General features: G+C 48.4%; 1 protein-coding gene across 1 annotated transcript in view; it reads left to right on the forward strand.

The window, feature by feature from the left end:
- Positions 1 to 595: 595 nt before the first annotated feature.
- Positions 596 to 16018, forward strand: part of LOC127472742 (uncharacterized) — a 91003-nt gene continuing 75580 nt past the window's right edge. Inside the window, exon 1 of the mRNA XM_051791319.1 lies at positions 596 to 1918. Within this exon, the coding sequence (XP_051647279.1) occupies positions 604 to 1918 (1315 nt within the window). The 5' untranslated portion in view covers positions 596 to 603. The remainder of the gene's footprint in view (positions 1919 to 16018) is intronic.

Consider the following 16018-nt stretch of genomic DNA (forward strand, 5'->3'; position numbering starts at 1 on the left):
GGAGCCAAATTGGTGCAAACACTGCCCATTGTTTGGGAACACTACCGAGAGAGCTGCCAAGAGCCTATTGTTTATATAAATATAGCTTTGTTTGGGAACAAAGAGAGAAAAAAATATATAAACATGGCCTTTTTATTCATTTTCTTGGTTATTTTGGCCGTTTTTATATATGCTGCTGGGTATCCAGTGAGAACTAACCCAACAAGCATCTACCAATACCTGCCTTTCCTTAATCATGACATCAAAGGCCTAGTGACTGAGGTCCCTGGGATCAAAATTGTCCCCAATCCTTACCTAAATTGTTTGGCAACGGTTCTACTATTTCTAAAAGCCATGGAAGTGGTGTTTAACATTGGAAAGGTGGTGTGGTACTGCTTTTCTTGTTGCAGGAAACGTCGAAACTCAAAGGGATTTGCTGGAACTTTGGGAAGGGCCTTGAAAAAACCAGTCCCTGGATGGCAAGGAATCTGGGTCAACTTTGGTAAATTGGTAGGGCGTGTGACACCTCCCATTAGTTGGGATTTCACACCAGAGCAGGTGTTTGATCCTGATGAGGTGGCACGTCATCTGGCAGAAGGGTGTTTTTCTTACGAGGACCCAAATATGCAGTTTTTTGCTTTGTACTGGGGCCTGGCGAGTGCCTATCGAGCTGCTGTGGATTATACTCGGAGGACTAAGGTTGAGGCAGAAACTCAAACCCTGCCACCTGAGATACCACTCGCCCCTGTAGTGAAAAGGAAGTCGTGGGTACCAGCGCCCGACACTTTAAGCCTACAACCAGATGGAGAGCAAAACAGGTCAGGAGATGACGGAGAGGGAACTGATACTGATGCCAGTGCCAGAACTCCACCTCCACGAGCAGCAACACCCCGAAAAATGGAAACTACAGAGTTGCGGTCAATGACCCCATCAGAACTCCGGGACTTACAAAAAGATTACACTCGTCGGCCTGGTGAGCGAATTCTATCGTGGTTGCTCCGATGCCGAGACCGTGGGGCTAGAGGTCACATGTTGTCAACTGCTGAAGCAGAACAACTAGCTTCCATCTCCGGAGATCATGAACTTGATCGCTTATTTGCAGAGGAGAAACCCGACCTCAGTCTTTGGGCACGACTTGTCTTAAGTGTGAGACAAAGGTTTCCATTTAAAGACTATTTACCGTGCCCCGTGAGGAAGTGGACCAAGTTAGAAGACGCCATCCAGTACCTAAGAGAATTGGCATTGTTGGAACTTATGTATGAGGACCCTCATTACGATCCCGTCACTGATGACCCAGAGGTTGCCATTTGCACAATGCCCATGTGGAAGAAGATAATCCAGGGTGCTCCTGCATCATATGTCCATACCTTGACAGGAGTAATGCTTCCAAACATGCCAGAAACACCTGTGAGCATGTTGTGTACGGTTCTGCGACATATGAAAGAAACAATAGAATCTAGGAATGAGTTTTCTAGAGACTATTCTGATCCTAGTTACAGACAAAGACCTGAGAGAGATGAGCCTTACGGGCGCTTTGATTATGAAGATGACTATGGAGACCACAGGGACAGACGCTACAGAAATAGATCAGCAGACCGGTCTCGACCACGATCTCGATCTTGGTCCCGGTCCCGCTCGCGATCTCCTTCCGTCACACGCAGAAGGAGCGAAAACCCTAAGCGTAGATCTAAGCGCAATGAACTGTGGTCCTATCTGCGTGCCCATGGAGAAAACATGAGCAAGTGGGATGGTGAACCTACTTCTAGACTTGAGGCCAGAGTGAAAGAACTAAAACGCAAGGAAGCTGATAAGAAAGTTGTCTACGTAGTAGATGCAGACTTCTTTGAAAAGGAATTGAGATCTCCCAGACGCAGAGGGTCTGGAGTCCGTTTCCAGGACGACAGGAAAGCCTCTGCCAAGCCAAAGCAAAGATCCGACAGTGAATGCTCCGACCAGAGCCAATAGAGGGGCCCTGCCTTCTGCCAGGAGAAGGAGAGGGACGAGAAAGACAACAGGGTTTACTGGACTGTGTGAGTTCGATGGCCTGGCACATCGAATGCTCAGAGATACCAAGCTCTAATAGATACTGGCGCGCAGTGTACATTAATGCCCTCAGGACATAAGAGTATAGAGACTGTTTCAATTTCTGGGGTGACAGGAGGGTCTCAAGAGCTGTCAGTGGTAGAGGCTGAAATAAGCCTGACAGGAGACCAGTGGGAAAAACATTCCATTGTGACAGGGCCAGAAGCCCCTTGCATTCTGGGCATGGATTACCTCAGGAGAGGATACTTCAAAGACCCGAAGGGGTACCGATGGGGTTTTGGTATAGCCGCGGTGATTGAAGAGGAATCCAAACGATTATCTGCCCTGCCTGGCCTCTCAGAAGATCCTTCTGTTGTAGGATTACTGCGAGTCGAGGACCAGCGAGTGCCAACAGCCACTAAGACAGTGCATAGGCGACAGTACTGGACTAATCGAGATGCTGTGATTCCCATACATAAGATGATTTGTAAGCTGGAAAGCCAAGGGGTGGTCAGTAGAACACACTCACCCTTCAATAGCCCCATCTGGCCTGTACGCAAGTCCGATGGCGAATGGAGACTGACGGTGGACTATCGTGGCTTGAATGAAGTCACGCCACCATTGAGTGCTGCTGTACCAGACATGTTGGAGCTCCAATATGAGCTGGAGTCCAAGACCGCGAAGTGGTACGCCACCATCGACATCGCCAATGCATTCTTCTCCATTCCCTTAGCAGCGGAGTGCAGGCCACAGTTTGCTTTCACATGGAGGGGTGTGCAGTACACGTGGAACCGACTGCCCCAGGGGTGGAAGCACAGTCCAACAATCTGCCATGGACTGATTCAGGCCACCCTGGAGAAGGGCAAGGCCCCAGAACATATCCAGTACATCGATGACATCATTGTATGGGGGGACACAGCGGAAGAAGTTTTTGAGAAAGGAGAGGAAATCATCCAGATTCTCCTTGATGCCGGTTTCGCCATTAAGAAAAATAAGGTCAAGGGACCTGCCAGAGAGATCCAGTTCCTAGGGGTGAAATGGCAAGATGGACGACGTCAGATACCAACAGATGTCATCAATAAGATTGTAGCCATGGCTCCACCCACCAACAAGAAGGAGACGCAAGCTTTCCTGGGGGCCATAGGCTTCTGAAGAATGCACATCCCTGGGTATAGCCAGATTGTGAGCCCTCTTCACTTTGTGACCCGTAAGAAGAATACCTTTCAATGGGGTCCTGAACAGCAACAGGCATTTAAACAGATCAAACAAGAGATTGCACATGCCGTGGCTCTTGGACCAGTTCGAACGGGACCAGACATAAAGAACGTACTTTACACTACAGCTGGAGATAAAGGTCCCTCCTGGAGCCTCTGGCAAAAGGTGCCTGGTGAGACATGAGGGCGACCACTTGGCTTCTGGAGCCGAAGCTACAGGGGTTCTGAAGCAAATTACACTCCTGTGGAAAAGGAAATTCTGGCGGCCTATGAAGGCATACAAGCAGCCTCAGAAGTGGTTGGCACGGAAACACAGCTCCTCCTAGCACCCCGACTACCAGTCCTAAATTGGATGTTCAAAGGGAAGGTGCCCCCTACGCATCATGCCACGGATGCTACATGGAGCAAGTGGATAGCCTTGATTACGCAGCGTGTACGATTGGGAAGCTCAAATCGCCCTGGAATTCTGGAGGTTATCACAAACTGGCCTGAAGGTGGGAACTTCAGTCTGGCAGAAGAAGAGGAAGAACCAGTGAGCCGAACTGAAGAAGCTCCACCATTTGATCAGCTGCCAGATGAAGAAAGGCGTTATGCCCTTTTCACTGATGGTTCTTGCCGTATCGTAGGAAGGAACCGGAAGTGGAAAGCAGCCGTTTGGAGTCCCACCCGACGAGTGGCAGAAGCTGCTGAGGGTCAAGGTGAGTCAAGTCAATTTGCAGAGCTCAAAGCTGTCCAATTGGCCCTGGACATTGCTGAACGAGAAGGATGGCCAAGGCTCTACCTCTACACTGACTCATGGATGATAGCCAATGCCCTATGGGGATGGTTAGATCGATGGAAGAAGATGAACTGGAGGCGTGGAGGAAAACCCATCTGGGCTGCTGACTTGTGGCAGGACATTGCTGCCAGAGCGAAGAATCTGAATGTGAGAGTCCACCATGTAGATGCCCACGTGCCCAAGAAGCGAGCTAATGAAGAACACAATAACAACAGAGAAGCAGACCGAGCTGCACAGATAGGGGTGTCACAAGTAGACCTAGACTGGCAGCAGAAAGGAGAATTGTTTCTAGCTTGATGGGCCCATGATGCTTCCGGTCATCAGGGTCGAGATGCCACCCACAGATGGGCACGAGACCGAGGGGTGGATTTAAGCATAGATGTAATTTCTGAAGTTATCCATGATTGTGAGACTTGTGCCGCTATTAAGCAGGCAAAAAGACTGAAGCCCCTGTGGTATGGTGGACGATGGGATAAGTATAAGTATGGAGAGGCATGGCAGGTTGATTATATCAAACTGCCACAGACCCGCCAAGGTAAGTGCTATGTACTTACCATGGTGGAAGCAACAACCGGATGGTTAGAGACTTTTTCAGTGCCCCACGCAATGGCCCGGAATACCATTCTAGGCCTTGAAAAGCAAGTTTTGTGGAGACATGGGACCCCAGAACGTATTGAGTCGGACAACAGGACTCATTTCAAAAATGAATTAGTCACCACTTGGGCGAGAGAACATGGTATCGAATGGGTGTACCACATTCCCTATCATGCACCAGCTGCTGGGAAGGTTGAGAGATATAACGGACTGTTGAAGACAACTCTAAAGTCATTAGGTGAGGGGACTTATAAAAACTGGGACAAGAACTCAGCCAAGGTTACCTGGCTAGTTAACACCAGGGGTTCTGTCAATCGAGTTGGCCCCGCACAAGCAGAATCCCTTCACATTGTTGATGGAGATAAAGTTCCAGCAATCCATTTGAGGGGAATGCTAGGGAAAGCTGTTTGGGTTACCCCTGCCTCAGGCCAAGACAAACCCATTCGTGGGATTGTCTTTGCTCAAGGGCCAGGAAATACGTGGTGGATAATGAGGAAGGATGGAGTCATCCAGTGTGTGCCTCAAGGAAATTTAGCCTTGGGGAAAAACTAATTGTATGTCCTGAGCTGTGTTTTTACAGGAAGCCAGTCACCAGATGAAAGAGAGAGAGAGACCTGAACTAAGCTGATGCTGGTATCCAGTGATGAGACAGTCCAGTGATGAAACAGCCATAAATCAGAACTGTAATTGTGACTGAGTAGACCAAAGATCTGGACTGAACTGAACTGACATTGGTATTGATTTTCCGACGACGAGACAACTGCGCTGAGAGACCAACAAGGCCTATATATATATATATATATATGTATATGTGTATATATACGCGCGGGATGTAGGCGAACGTGAGACATAGGTGTTGTGTAAAAATAGTATGGAATAAGGGGTGGAGAATGTGGTGGTTTGGGCTAGGCCTTCCTTGGTGACCAGTTTGTAACCAAGGAAGGGTCCAGATTTACCCAGTATTCCCTACGATTTTTACGTAAACTGGGCTATAAGAAGAAAGGAGGAGAGGCTTTTGTTCTCTTTCCTTCCAGCGGCTTGGAGGTGCAGGTTCCCTGCTGTTGAGTCTGCCATGTTGGGGAGCGAGGCCTGGTTGGGCCTTGTCGACCTTGGGAGACAGAGGTTGCCGGCGATCGTTCCGGAGTGACCCTCGGTTGTCCCAGGAGAGTAGTGAGCTATTTCTTTGCTAACTCTTTTAGTGGATAGATATTGGGCTGCTAATTGGGATATTTATATATATAATATTTTGGTTTTGTTCCTTTTCCCTTCCCCCTTCCCTTTCCCTTATTTTTAATTATATATAAGTGTAAATATATTTATATATCTCACTTTGGTTGTCTCTCTCTCGTTTCGGGTTTTCTTTCTTTTTTTTCCTCCCTCTTCTCCCTGAGGTTTGGGGGGGGGGAACTCTGGTGGTAAGGTTTGGAGACTTGGCAGGGAGCCAGCTTCAAACCATATCACTTCTCAACAACACATTTTTGTTATCCACTAGAACTACTTCTCCAACCACTAAACAAATCCTAAATCAATAGCAACTATTACTACAACTAAAACAAGCCCCAATAATAATCACTATGCCTATAACAGCCTTAGTCCTTGTAGCTTACAATAAAGCATAACACTGAAGATGTTAAGACGGTTATTACACATACCCAAGGACAAAAAAGACTTAGTCCTAACCTTACAGTTAGTTCTTGCCAAATATATACATGCAAGTATCCGCATCCCAGTGAAAATGCCCTCAGCACCTTAAAAAGACAGCAGGAGCAGGCATCAGGCACACCACTCCAATTGTAGCCCAAAACGCCTTGCCTAGCCACACCCCCACGGGTTTTCAGCAGTAATTAATATTAAGCAATAAGTGTAAACTTGACTTAGTTAAAGCAACTTACCAGGGTTGGTAAATCTTGTGCCAGCCACCGCGGTCACACAAGAAACCCAAATTAACTTTATACGGCGTAAAGAGTGGTTTTTCATTATCACTTCAACTAAGACTGAAATGTAACCAAGCTGTTATAAGCACAAGATGCATCCAATACTCCCATAGAAATGATCTTAGCTTCATGATCAACAAAACTCCACGAAAGCCAGGACACAAACTGGGATTAGATACCCCACTATGCCTGGCCCTAAATCCCGATGCTTTCACCACTTAAGCATCCGCCTGAGAACTACGAGCACAAACGCTTAAAACTCTAAGGACTTGGCGGTGCTCCAAACCCACCTAGAGGAGTCTGTTCTATAACCGATAACCCACGATACACCCAACCATCCCTTGCCAAATCAGCCTATATACCACCGTCGTCAGCCCACCCCTAAACTGAGGGTTTAACAGTGGGCACAACAGCAACATCCCACTAATAAGACAGGTCAAGGTATAGCTCATGAGATGGTAGAAATGGGTTACATTTTCTAGCATAGAATACCTCACGACAAGGAGTGTGAAATAACCCCTAAAAGGCGGATTTAGCAGTAAAGCAGGATAATAATGCCTCCTTTAAGCTGGCTCTGAAGCACGTACATACCGCCTGTCACCCTCCTCACAAGCTATGATTAATTTTATTTATAATAAACCCCTAAACTAGAGATGAGGCAAGTCGTAACAAGGTAAGTGTACCGGAAGGTGCACTTAGTCTACCAAGACGTAGCTATAACTAAAGCATTCAGCTTACACCTGAAAGATATCTGTCCCATATCAGATCACCTTGAAGCCTAACTCTAGCTCTTCTACCAGATTACATAGAAACTAAGTTAATACTACCCATTAAATCAAAACATTCTCTCACTCAACCTAGTATAGGCGATAGAAAGGTAAACTCAAGATGCAATAGAGATCATGTACCGTAAGGGAAGAATGAAATAGTAATGACAAACCAAGCAATAAACAGCAAAGACCAACCCTTGTACCTTTTGCATCATGATTTAGCGAGAACTACCCAAGTAAAACGCCAATTTAAGCTTGCTTCCCCGAAACCCAAGCGAGCTACTCACGAGCAGCTATCTACTGAGCAAACCCGTCTCTGTTGCAAAAGAGTGGGAAGACTCGTTAGTAGTGGTGAAAAGCCAATCGAGCTGGGTGATAGCTGGTTGCCTATGAAATGAATCTTAGTTCCCTCTTAATTCACCTCCCAGGACTACACTCAACCCACATGAAGCGAATTAAGGGCTATTTAAAGGAGGTACAGCTCCTTTAAAAAAGAATACACTCTCCCCTAGTGGATAAATTTAATTACAGCTTAATTGTGGGCCTTCAAGCAGCCACCATTAAAGAATGCGTCAAAGCTCCTCACCTAAAAAAATCTAAACTTCCTCATGACTCCCTCTTCCCCAATAGGCCAACTTATATTAAATAAGAGAATTTATGCTAAAATAAGTAACTAGGGATCCCCTCTATGGCGCAAGCTTACATTACAACATTATTAACAATCCACAGGATATTTTTTAACCCTAACAAGACCTTATACCCAAAACTCTGTTAACCCACCTATGGAGCGCCCCCAAAGACGATTAAAATCTGTAAAAGGAACTAGGCAAATCCAAGGCCCGACTGTTTACCAAAAACATAGCCTTTAGCAAACCAAGTATTAAAGGTGAAGCCTGCCCAGTGACAATTCGTTCAACGGTCGCGGTATCCTAACCGTGCAAAGGTAGCGCAATCAATTGTCCCATAAATCGGGACTTGTATGAATGGTTTAACGAGGTCTTAGCTGTCTCCTACAGATAATCAGTGAAATTGATCTTCCCGTGCAAAAGCAGGAATAACCCCATAAGACAAGAAGACCCTGTGGAACTTTAAAATCTGCTACCACTCCCATAAACAATACTCACCCACAGGGCCTACTCCCCCGGGATTTTGCTGGTGTGCATTTTTTGGTTGGGGCGACCTTGGAGACAAACTTAACCTCCAAATATCAGACAATCCATCTTAACCAAGAACTACCCATCAACGTGCTAATAGCAACCAGACCCAATATAATTGACTAATGAACCTAGCTACCCCAGGGATAACAGCGCAATCTCCTTCAAGAGCCCACATCGACAAGGAGGTTTACGACCTCGATGTTGGATCAGGACATCCTAGTGGTGCAACCGCTACCAAGGGTTCGTTTGTTCAACGATTAACAGTCCTACGTGATCTGAGTTCAGACCGGAGTAATCCAGGTCGGTTTCTATCTATGTTACAACTCCTTCTAGTACGAAAGGATCGAAGAAGTAAGGCCTATGCCACAAGCACGCCTTCGCACCCAGTAATGAACCCAACTAAATTACTAAGAGCTCCACCATAACCCCCTCCTAGAAAAGGACCGCTAGCGTGGCAGAGCTTGGCAAATGCAGAAGGCTTAAGCCCTTTACCCAGAGGTTCAAATCCTCTCCCTAGCTCCAACACAAACCACATGACAATTCACTTAACCCTCACTTACTTTATTATATCAATATCCTGTGCTCTCTCCATCCTCATCGCCGTAGCATTTCTTACCCTAGTTGAACGTAAGATTCTAAGTTATATGCAAGCCCGAAAAGGGTCTAATATTGTAGGACCATTTGGCCTCTTACAACCTATAGCAGATGGAGTAAAGCTATTCATTAAAGAACCAATTCGTCCATCAGCTTCATCCCCTTACTTATTTATATCTACTCCTATCTTAGCCCTTCTCCTAGCAATTACAATCTGAACACCACTTCCCCTACCCTTTCCCCTTACTGACCTAAACCTTGGCATACTCTTCCTTCTAGCTCTATCTAGCTTGGCAGTCTACTCAATTCTATGATCAGGGTGAACCTCTAACTCAAAATATGCCTTAATCGGCGCCCTCCGAGCAGTCGCACAAACTATCTCTTACGAAGTTACCCTAGCCATTATTCTCCTATCCGTAATTATCCTTAGTGGTAACTACACCCTCAATACCCTAGCTACAACTCAAGAACCTCTCTACCTCATTTTCTCCTCCTGGCCCTTAGCAATAATATGATATATCTCCACTCTTGCCGAAACAAACCGCGCTCCATTTGATCTGACAGAAGGAGAATCTGAACTAGTCTCAGGGTTCAACGTAGAATATGCTGCAGGGCCATTCGCCTTGTTTTTTCTTGCCGAATATGCTAATATTATACTAATAAATGCACTCACAACCATTCTATTCCTAAACCCCAGCTCACTTAATCTCCCTCAAGAACTCATTCCCCCTACTTTAGCTACAAAAACCCTCCTCCTTTCCGCAGGATTCTTATGAATCCGCGCCTCTTTTCCTCGAATCCGATATGATCAACTCATACATTTGCTTTGAAAAAACTTCCTACCCCTAACATTAGCCTTATACCTATGGCATACCAGCCTTCCTATCTCCTATGCAGGCCTACCCCCCTACCTAAGAAACTCAAGGAAATGTGCCTGAATCCAAAAGGGTTACTATGATAAAATAAACATAGAGGTATACCAATCCTCTCATTTCCGAATTTTAGAAAAGTAGGAATCGAACCTACACTAAAGGAATCAAAATCCTCTATACTCCCTCTATATTATTTTCTAGTAAGGTCAGCTAATTAAGCTATCGGGCCCATACCCCGAAAATGATGGTTTAACTCTACCTTAAACCCCACACCGTAAACCCTAAAACCTAAACCCTAACCCTTGCTAACCTTAACCCTAACATCTCATAGCAGAGGGAGGGAGGGGCCTGATTCCTCATCAGATATATCAACAGTCAAAAGCCTGTAAGCTCAGCTCTTGCCTTTTCAGGGCTTCACACCGTCAGCACTGGAGGGAGGGAGGGGCCCGACTGCTCATCAGAGGTATCATGCAAGTCAAAAGCCTCAAAAGTCTCCTAGAATGCATAAATCATTAACCATTTCAGTCTCTGACAATTGGTCCACACAGTAACTGCAAGCTATGCCCAAAGCCTGTTCCCTAACCTTAGAAGAGAGACTGCAACCCTCGAGATGTTGGAGGCTCGAGGCATGGTCCGTGACACTAATCATGGCTATAACTCATAACTTCTTGGAGTATGGGGACTTCCCTCCTCCACCCCCGGCAGATCAAGGCCACCACTTCAACTGACAGACATGGAAGCATCGCTGGACCCCGCGGGCGGTGACTATATACATCTGTCCACTCTCAGCTTTTCTTTCTCTTACTCTCCCTTGCTCTTATCCTGCCTTTCTCTCCCCTATGCCTTTTCTTTCCCCCCCCCAAAGGTTATCTCTGTGTCACATTGTGGTATGACAGCACCCAAACTGCTAGCATGCCTGTTGATACAGAATTGTTAAAATAAACCTTGCCAGTATATGTTTTCAGACACCGATTATTTAGTGTCGTTTCACTTTAATCCACCCCAAGGGAATTATTAATAAAAACCTGAGTTACCCCCTCTCCCCTTTTCCTGGCGCCTCTGCAAGTGGGCGTGTCTTTTGCATCCTCTCCCCCTCCCTGAACTGGGAGCTCAAGTGGGACTTACTGGGGTTTGGGTGGGCGTGTCCCCTCCCAATGATGGACCCACTTTCAGCCCCTCCCCCCACCTTTAAGGGTCCCCCCAAAGCCCCTCCCCCCCCTTCCTGCACCTCCCCAACCCTCAGGGTCCCTCCTGTCCCTCCCCCACCCTCAGGGTCCCTTCCTTCCCCTCCCCCCAGTGAACCTGCTACCCCTCCCCCACTCTCAGGAGCCCTCCCTGCCCCTCCCCCACCTTCAGGGGCCCTCAGGACCCCTCCCCCAACCTCAGAGACTCTCCTGCCCCTCCCCCACCCTCGGGGAACTTCCTACCCTTCCCCCACCCTCAGGGCCCCTCCTTCACTTTCGGGGTCCGTCCCTGCCCCTCCCCAACCCTCAGGACCCTCCTGCCCCTCCCCCACCCTCAGGGACCCCCCTACCCCTCCCCCACCCTCAGGGACGGTCCTGCCCTTCCCCCACCCTCAGGGAACCTCCTGCCCTTCCCCCATGCTCAAGGACCATCCTGCTCCATCCCCACCCTCAGTGTTCCCTCCTTCCCCTCCCCCCCCCACTGGGGCCGTTACTGGTCCCTTACTGGTCTGTACTGGGAAGGGAGAGGGGAGGGGCCACCCCCTCAAGGCCCCTACCCCCCAGTGACGTCACCGGGTCCCAAAAATAGCCCCGGGGGCCCAAACTGGAGAGGGGACCTGGAGCCGCTCCCAGTGTGACCAGTTCAGGTACTGGGAGGGACTGGGAGGGAACTGGGAGGGACTGGGAGGGGGCAGGGTTTCCCCCCCTCCCCCCCCTCCATGTCCTTGGGGTGACCTTGGGGAGGGAGGGGGATGGGCTACTCCCAGTGGCTCCCAGTAGCTCCCAGTAACCCCAGTAATGCCTCCGGTATCTCCAGCGACCCCCCCAGTAACCCCAGTGACCCCCCCAGTAGCTCCTAGTAGCTCCCAGTAACCCCAGTGTCTATCCCAGTAGCTCCCAGTAACTCCCAGTAATCCTAGTGTCCATCCCAGTGACTCCCAGTAACCCCAGTGTCCACCCCAGTAGCTCCCAGTAACTCCCAGTAAGCCCCCCAGTAGCTCCCAGTAACTCCCAGTAACCCCAGTGACCCTCCTAGTAGCTCCCAGTAACCCCAGGGTCCATCCCAGTAATCCCAGTGACCCCCCCACTACCTTCCAGTAGCTCCCAGTAACTCCCAGTGTCCCCCCCAGTGCCTCCCAGTATGTCCCAGTTTAACCCAGTTCCCCCCCCCGTGGGCCCTGGGCCGGGTGGGGGAGGGGTGGGCTCACATTTCCATGGAAACATCCCTTTCCCTTTGGCCCAGTTTCTCCCAGTTCCTCCCAGTTTAACCCAGTTTTTCCACATTTTTCCCCATTTTTCCACATTTCCCCCCATTTTCCCCATTTTTCACAGATTTTCCCCCATTTTTCCACATTTTCCTGAATTTTTCCCCATTTCCCCCCCATTTGCCCAGATTTTTCCCCATTTTCCCCATTTTCCCCAGATTTTTCCCCATTTCGCCCCCATTTTATCGGATTTTTCCCCATTTTCCCACATTTTCCCAAATTTTTTCCCACATTTTCCCAGATTTTCTCCCTATTTCCCCAGATTTTTCCTCAGTTTTCCCATTTTTTCCCAGATTTTTTCCCAATTATTTTCCCCATTTTCCCAGATTTCCCCCCTTTTTTCCCCACATTTCCCCGGATTTTTTCCCAATTTCCCCCCATTTTCCATGATTTTTCCCACATTTTTTCCACATTTTCCCAGATTTTTCCTCATTTCCCCCCATTTTTCCCAGATTTTTCCCCATTTTTCTCAGATTTTTTTCCCCATATTTCCAGATTTTCCCAGAATATTCCCCAGTTTCCCCCCATTTTTTTCCTATTTTCCCAGATTTTTCCCATTTTTTCCCCTTTCCCCCCCATTTTTTCCACATTTTCCCCAGATTTTCTCCAATTTTCCCCAGAATTTCCCAGGTTTTTTCCCAATTTTTCCCCATTTTCCCAGTTTTTTCCCAATTTTTTCCCCATTTTCACGGAATTTTTCTCGATTTCCCCCCATTTTCCCAGTATTTCCCCCATTTTCCCCACATTTTCCCAGATTTTCACACATTTTTCCCCATTTTCCCCCTTTTTTTCCTCATTTTTCCATAGTTTCCCAGATTTTTCCCCATTTTCCCCAGAATTTCCCACATTTTCCCCCATTTTTCCCCATTTCCCCGGATTTTTCTCACATTTTCCCCAGAATTATCCGCAATTTCCCCATTTTCCCACATTTTCCCAGATTTTTCACCATTTTCCTGATTTGCTCCCCATTTTTCCCACATTTTCACAGATTTTTCTCCAGATTTCCCCCACATTTTCCCCCATTTCCCCACATTTTCTTGGATTTTTGGGTCCCCAGTTTTCCAAATTTCCCAAATTTCCCCAGTGGGAAAAAATGGGGGGGAAAAAACAGGAATTTTGGGGAAAATGGGGAAAAATTGGGGAAAAAAGTGGGAAATTTGGTGAACACGAATGAAAAATTGGGAAAAATGGGGGAAAATTTGAAAAAAAAGTGGGAAATTTGGGGAAAATTGATAAAAATGGGGAAAAATGGGGGGAAATTTAGGAAAACTGGGGGAAAATCTGGGAAAATGTGGAAAAACGGGGGAAATTTTGGGGAAAAAGTCAGAAATTTGGGGAAATGGGGGATTTTGAGGGGAAATGGAGGGAAAACTGGGAAAAAAGTAAGAAATTTGGGGAAAACGGGTGAAAAATCAGGAAAAATGGGGGATAACTGGTAAAAATTAGGGGAAATTTAGGAAAAAATTGGGAAAAAATGGCGGAATTTGGGAAAAATGGGGTGAATTGAGAAAAAAATGGTGGAATTTGGGTAAAGTTGGATGAAAAATTGGGGAAAGTTGGGAAAAATGGGGGGAAATTTGGGGAAAATGGGAAAAAATGGGGGAAATTTGGGAACAATGGAAGGAATTTGGAAAAAAAATGGGGAAAAATTGAGAAAAATGGGGAAATTTGGGAAAAATGGGGGAAATGGGGGGAAAATTGGGGAAAGAGTGGGAAATTTGGGAGAAATGGATGAAAAACTGGGAAAAATGAGGGGAAATTTGGGAAAAACTTGGGTGTCCCCACCAGGTTCAGCCCCGCCAGGGCCCCGATAGCCCCGGGATCAGGTGAGACCCCTACCCCATGCCCTGACCCCTCCCCCTCCCCGAGGTCACTGCCCTGACCCCCTGAGTCCAGGCTGTGACCCCTCCCCCACCCCATGGTCCCTCCCACACTTTATGGCCCCTTCCCCATTCTGTGGCCCCTACCCCATTCTGTAGCCCCTACTCCACTCTGTGACCCCTCTCCCACTTCATGGCCCCTCCCCCACTCTCTGACCCCTCCCCCACTCTATGGCCCCTCATCCACTTTATGGCCCCTCCCCCACTCTCAGACCCTTCCCCCACTTTATGGACCCTCCCCCACTCTGTGGCTCCTCCCCCACTCTGCGACCCCTCCCCCATTCTGTGACCCCTCTCCCACTCTGTGGCCCCTCCCCCACTTTACGACCTCTCCCCCACTCTGTGACCCCTCCCCCACCGACAGCTTCTCCCTGCAGAGAGAACAGCCAACACACTATTTCACTTCTCACTTTAACAAAGCTCTTTTCTCCTTCAAGCCCCTCAAAGACGCCAAGGCCACATAGGAGGCCACACACAAACAGTACTCCTCTTCCCACTTGACTACACCTTCTCCCTCACTGTTCTACAGGGAACACCAGGAATCTGCTCGCAGAGGCCTCTCGTTTTCCATCAGTAGCTCAGTACAAGGAGTTAAAGGAGCTCAAGCCTTAGGCCACAAGAGCTGACAGCGAGGAAACTTTGGGAGCAAACTAATGCTGCTAACACGGACCCAGCTGAATCCAGCACACAATCACAGAATCCAAGAGTCCTTCAGCTTGGAAAAGACCTCCAAGCTCACTGAGTCTTGTGCAGCCCCTCCCCGACCACCTGCAGGGACTGGATGATGCTTTGCACAAGCACCAAAAGGAATGTTGTGAAAGCCATGGCCTGCAGGAGGACACAGAGAAGGGCTTGGTTGGGGCTGGGAAGGAGAGAGCTGGCGCTGGGAGAGCGGGGATGGAGCCTCGGGGATGTGGTGCAGCAAGGACAGGAGCCCAGGCAGCTGGCAGGCGGCAAGGCCTCACCCCCTGCCCCAGCAGCAGCACCGGGCCCTGCCCAAGGCGCTCCTGCCAGGGGCTGGGCCCTGCAGGCGGGGGCAGAACCCACTCCCTGGGGCGGCCTTGCTGCCCCGACCCTCGTCCGGCCCAGCCTCTCCCTATGTGCGTGCTCCCCACAGCACAGGATGCACTGGGCAGCATCCCCTGATGGGCCCTGCAGAGCTGCCCCACAGGGACACTTCCCTTTTATGTCACAGGTGCCACAGCCTGTCCCAACCAGCCCTGCCCATTGTCCCCACCCCAGCTCAGTAACTCACAGTGACCCCTGGCAACCAAAGAACCAAAGCCCCACACCCCCAGAGTGCAGCCCTACCCATGTGCAAGGGGCCCCCAAAGGGTTCCCTGCACAAAGCAGCCCCTCCAAACCCTTGTCAGATAGAAAACTGGGGGACGTGACCCTTGGATGCTTTTAGTACAGAGATACAAGCTTTTCTTGAATAATGGAGGGGCTCACTTTTTAATTATTAATATTTACAGTTATCCATTTGGGGACAGGATGTCCTACAGGCTAATGTGGTGTCACATTTGGAGTGAAAAGTGCTTTTCAAAGAAACCCAGGGTGCATGGGTGATGCAGAGGAAGCTGCCAAGTCACCCAATGTGAAGCTCAACACTGCTTTGCAACAGCACTGCCCTTTCACACACATCTTTGGCAAAGACAAAGATGTCAGGCTTTAGTTTCTAAATCAGTAACACTTGACAAGACCTCTTTATGAACTGACAGCAAGAGAACTTAGGAGCAGCTTAGGGTTGGCAAGTGTAGGAGCCAAGAAGAGAA

The sequence above is a fragment of the Manacus candei genome, unplaced genomic scaffold (assembly GCF_025592945.1).
Source record: "Manacus candei isolate 608988 ecotype Guabito, Panama unplaced genomic scaffold, ASM2559294v1 h1tg000032l, whole genome shotgun sequence".
In the NCBI taxonomy this organism is placed as follows: Eukaryota; Metazoa; Chordata; class Aves; order Passeriformes; family Pipridae; genus Manacus; species Manacus candei.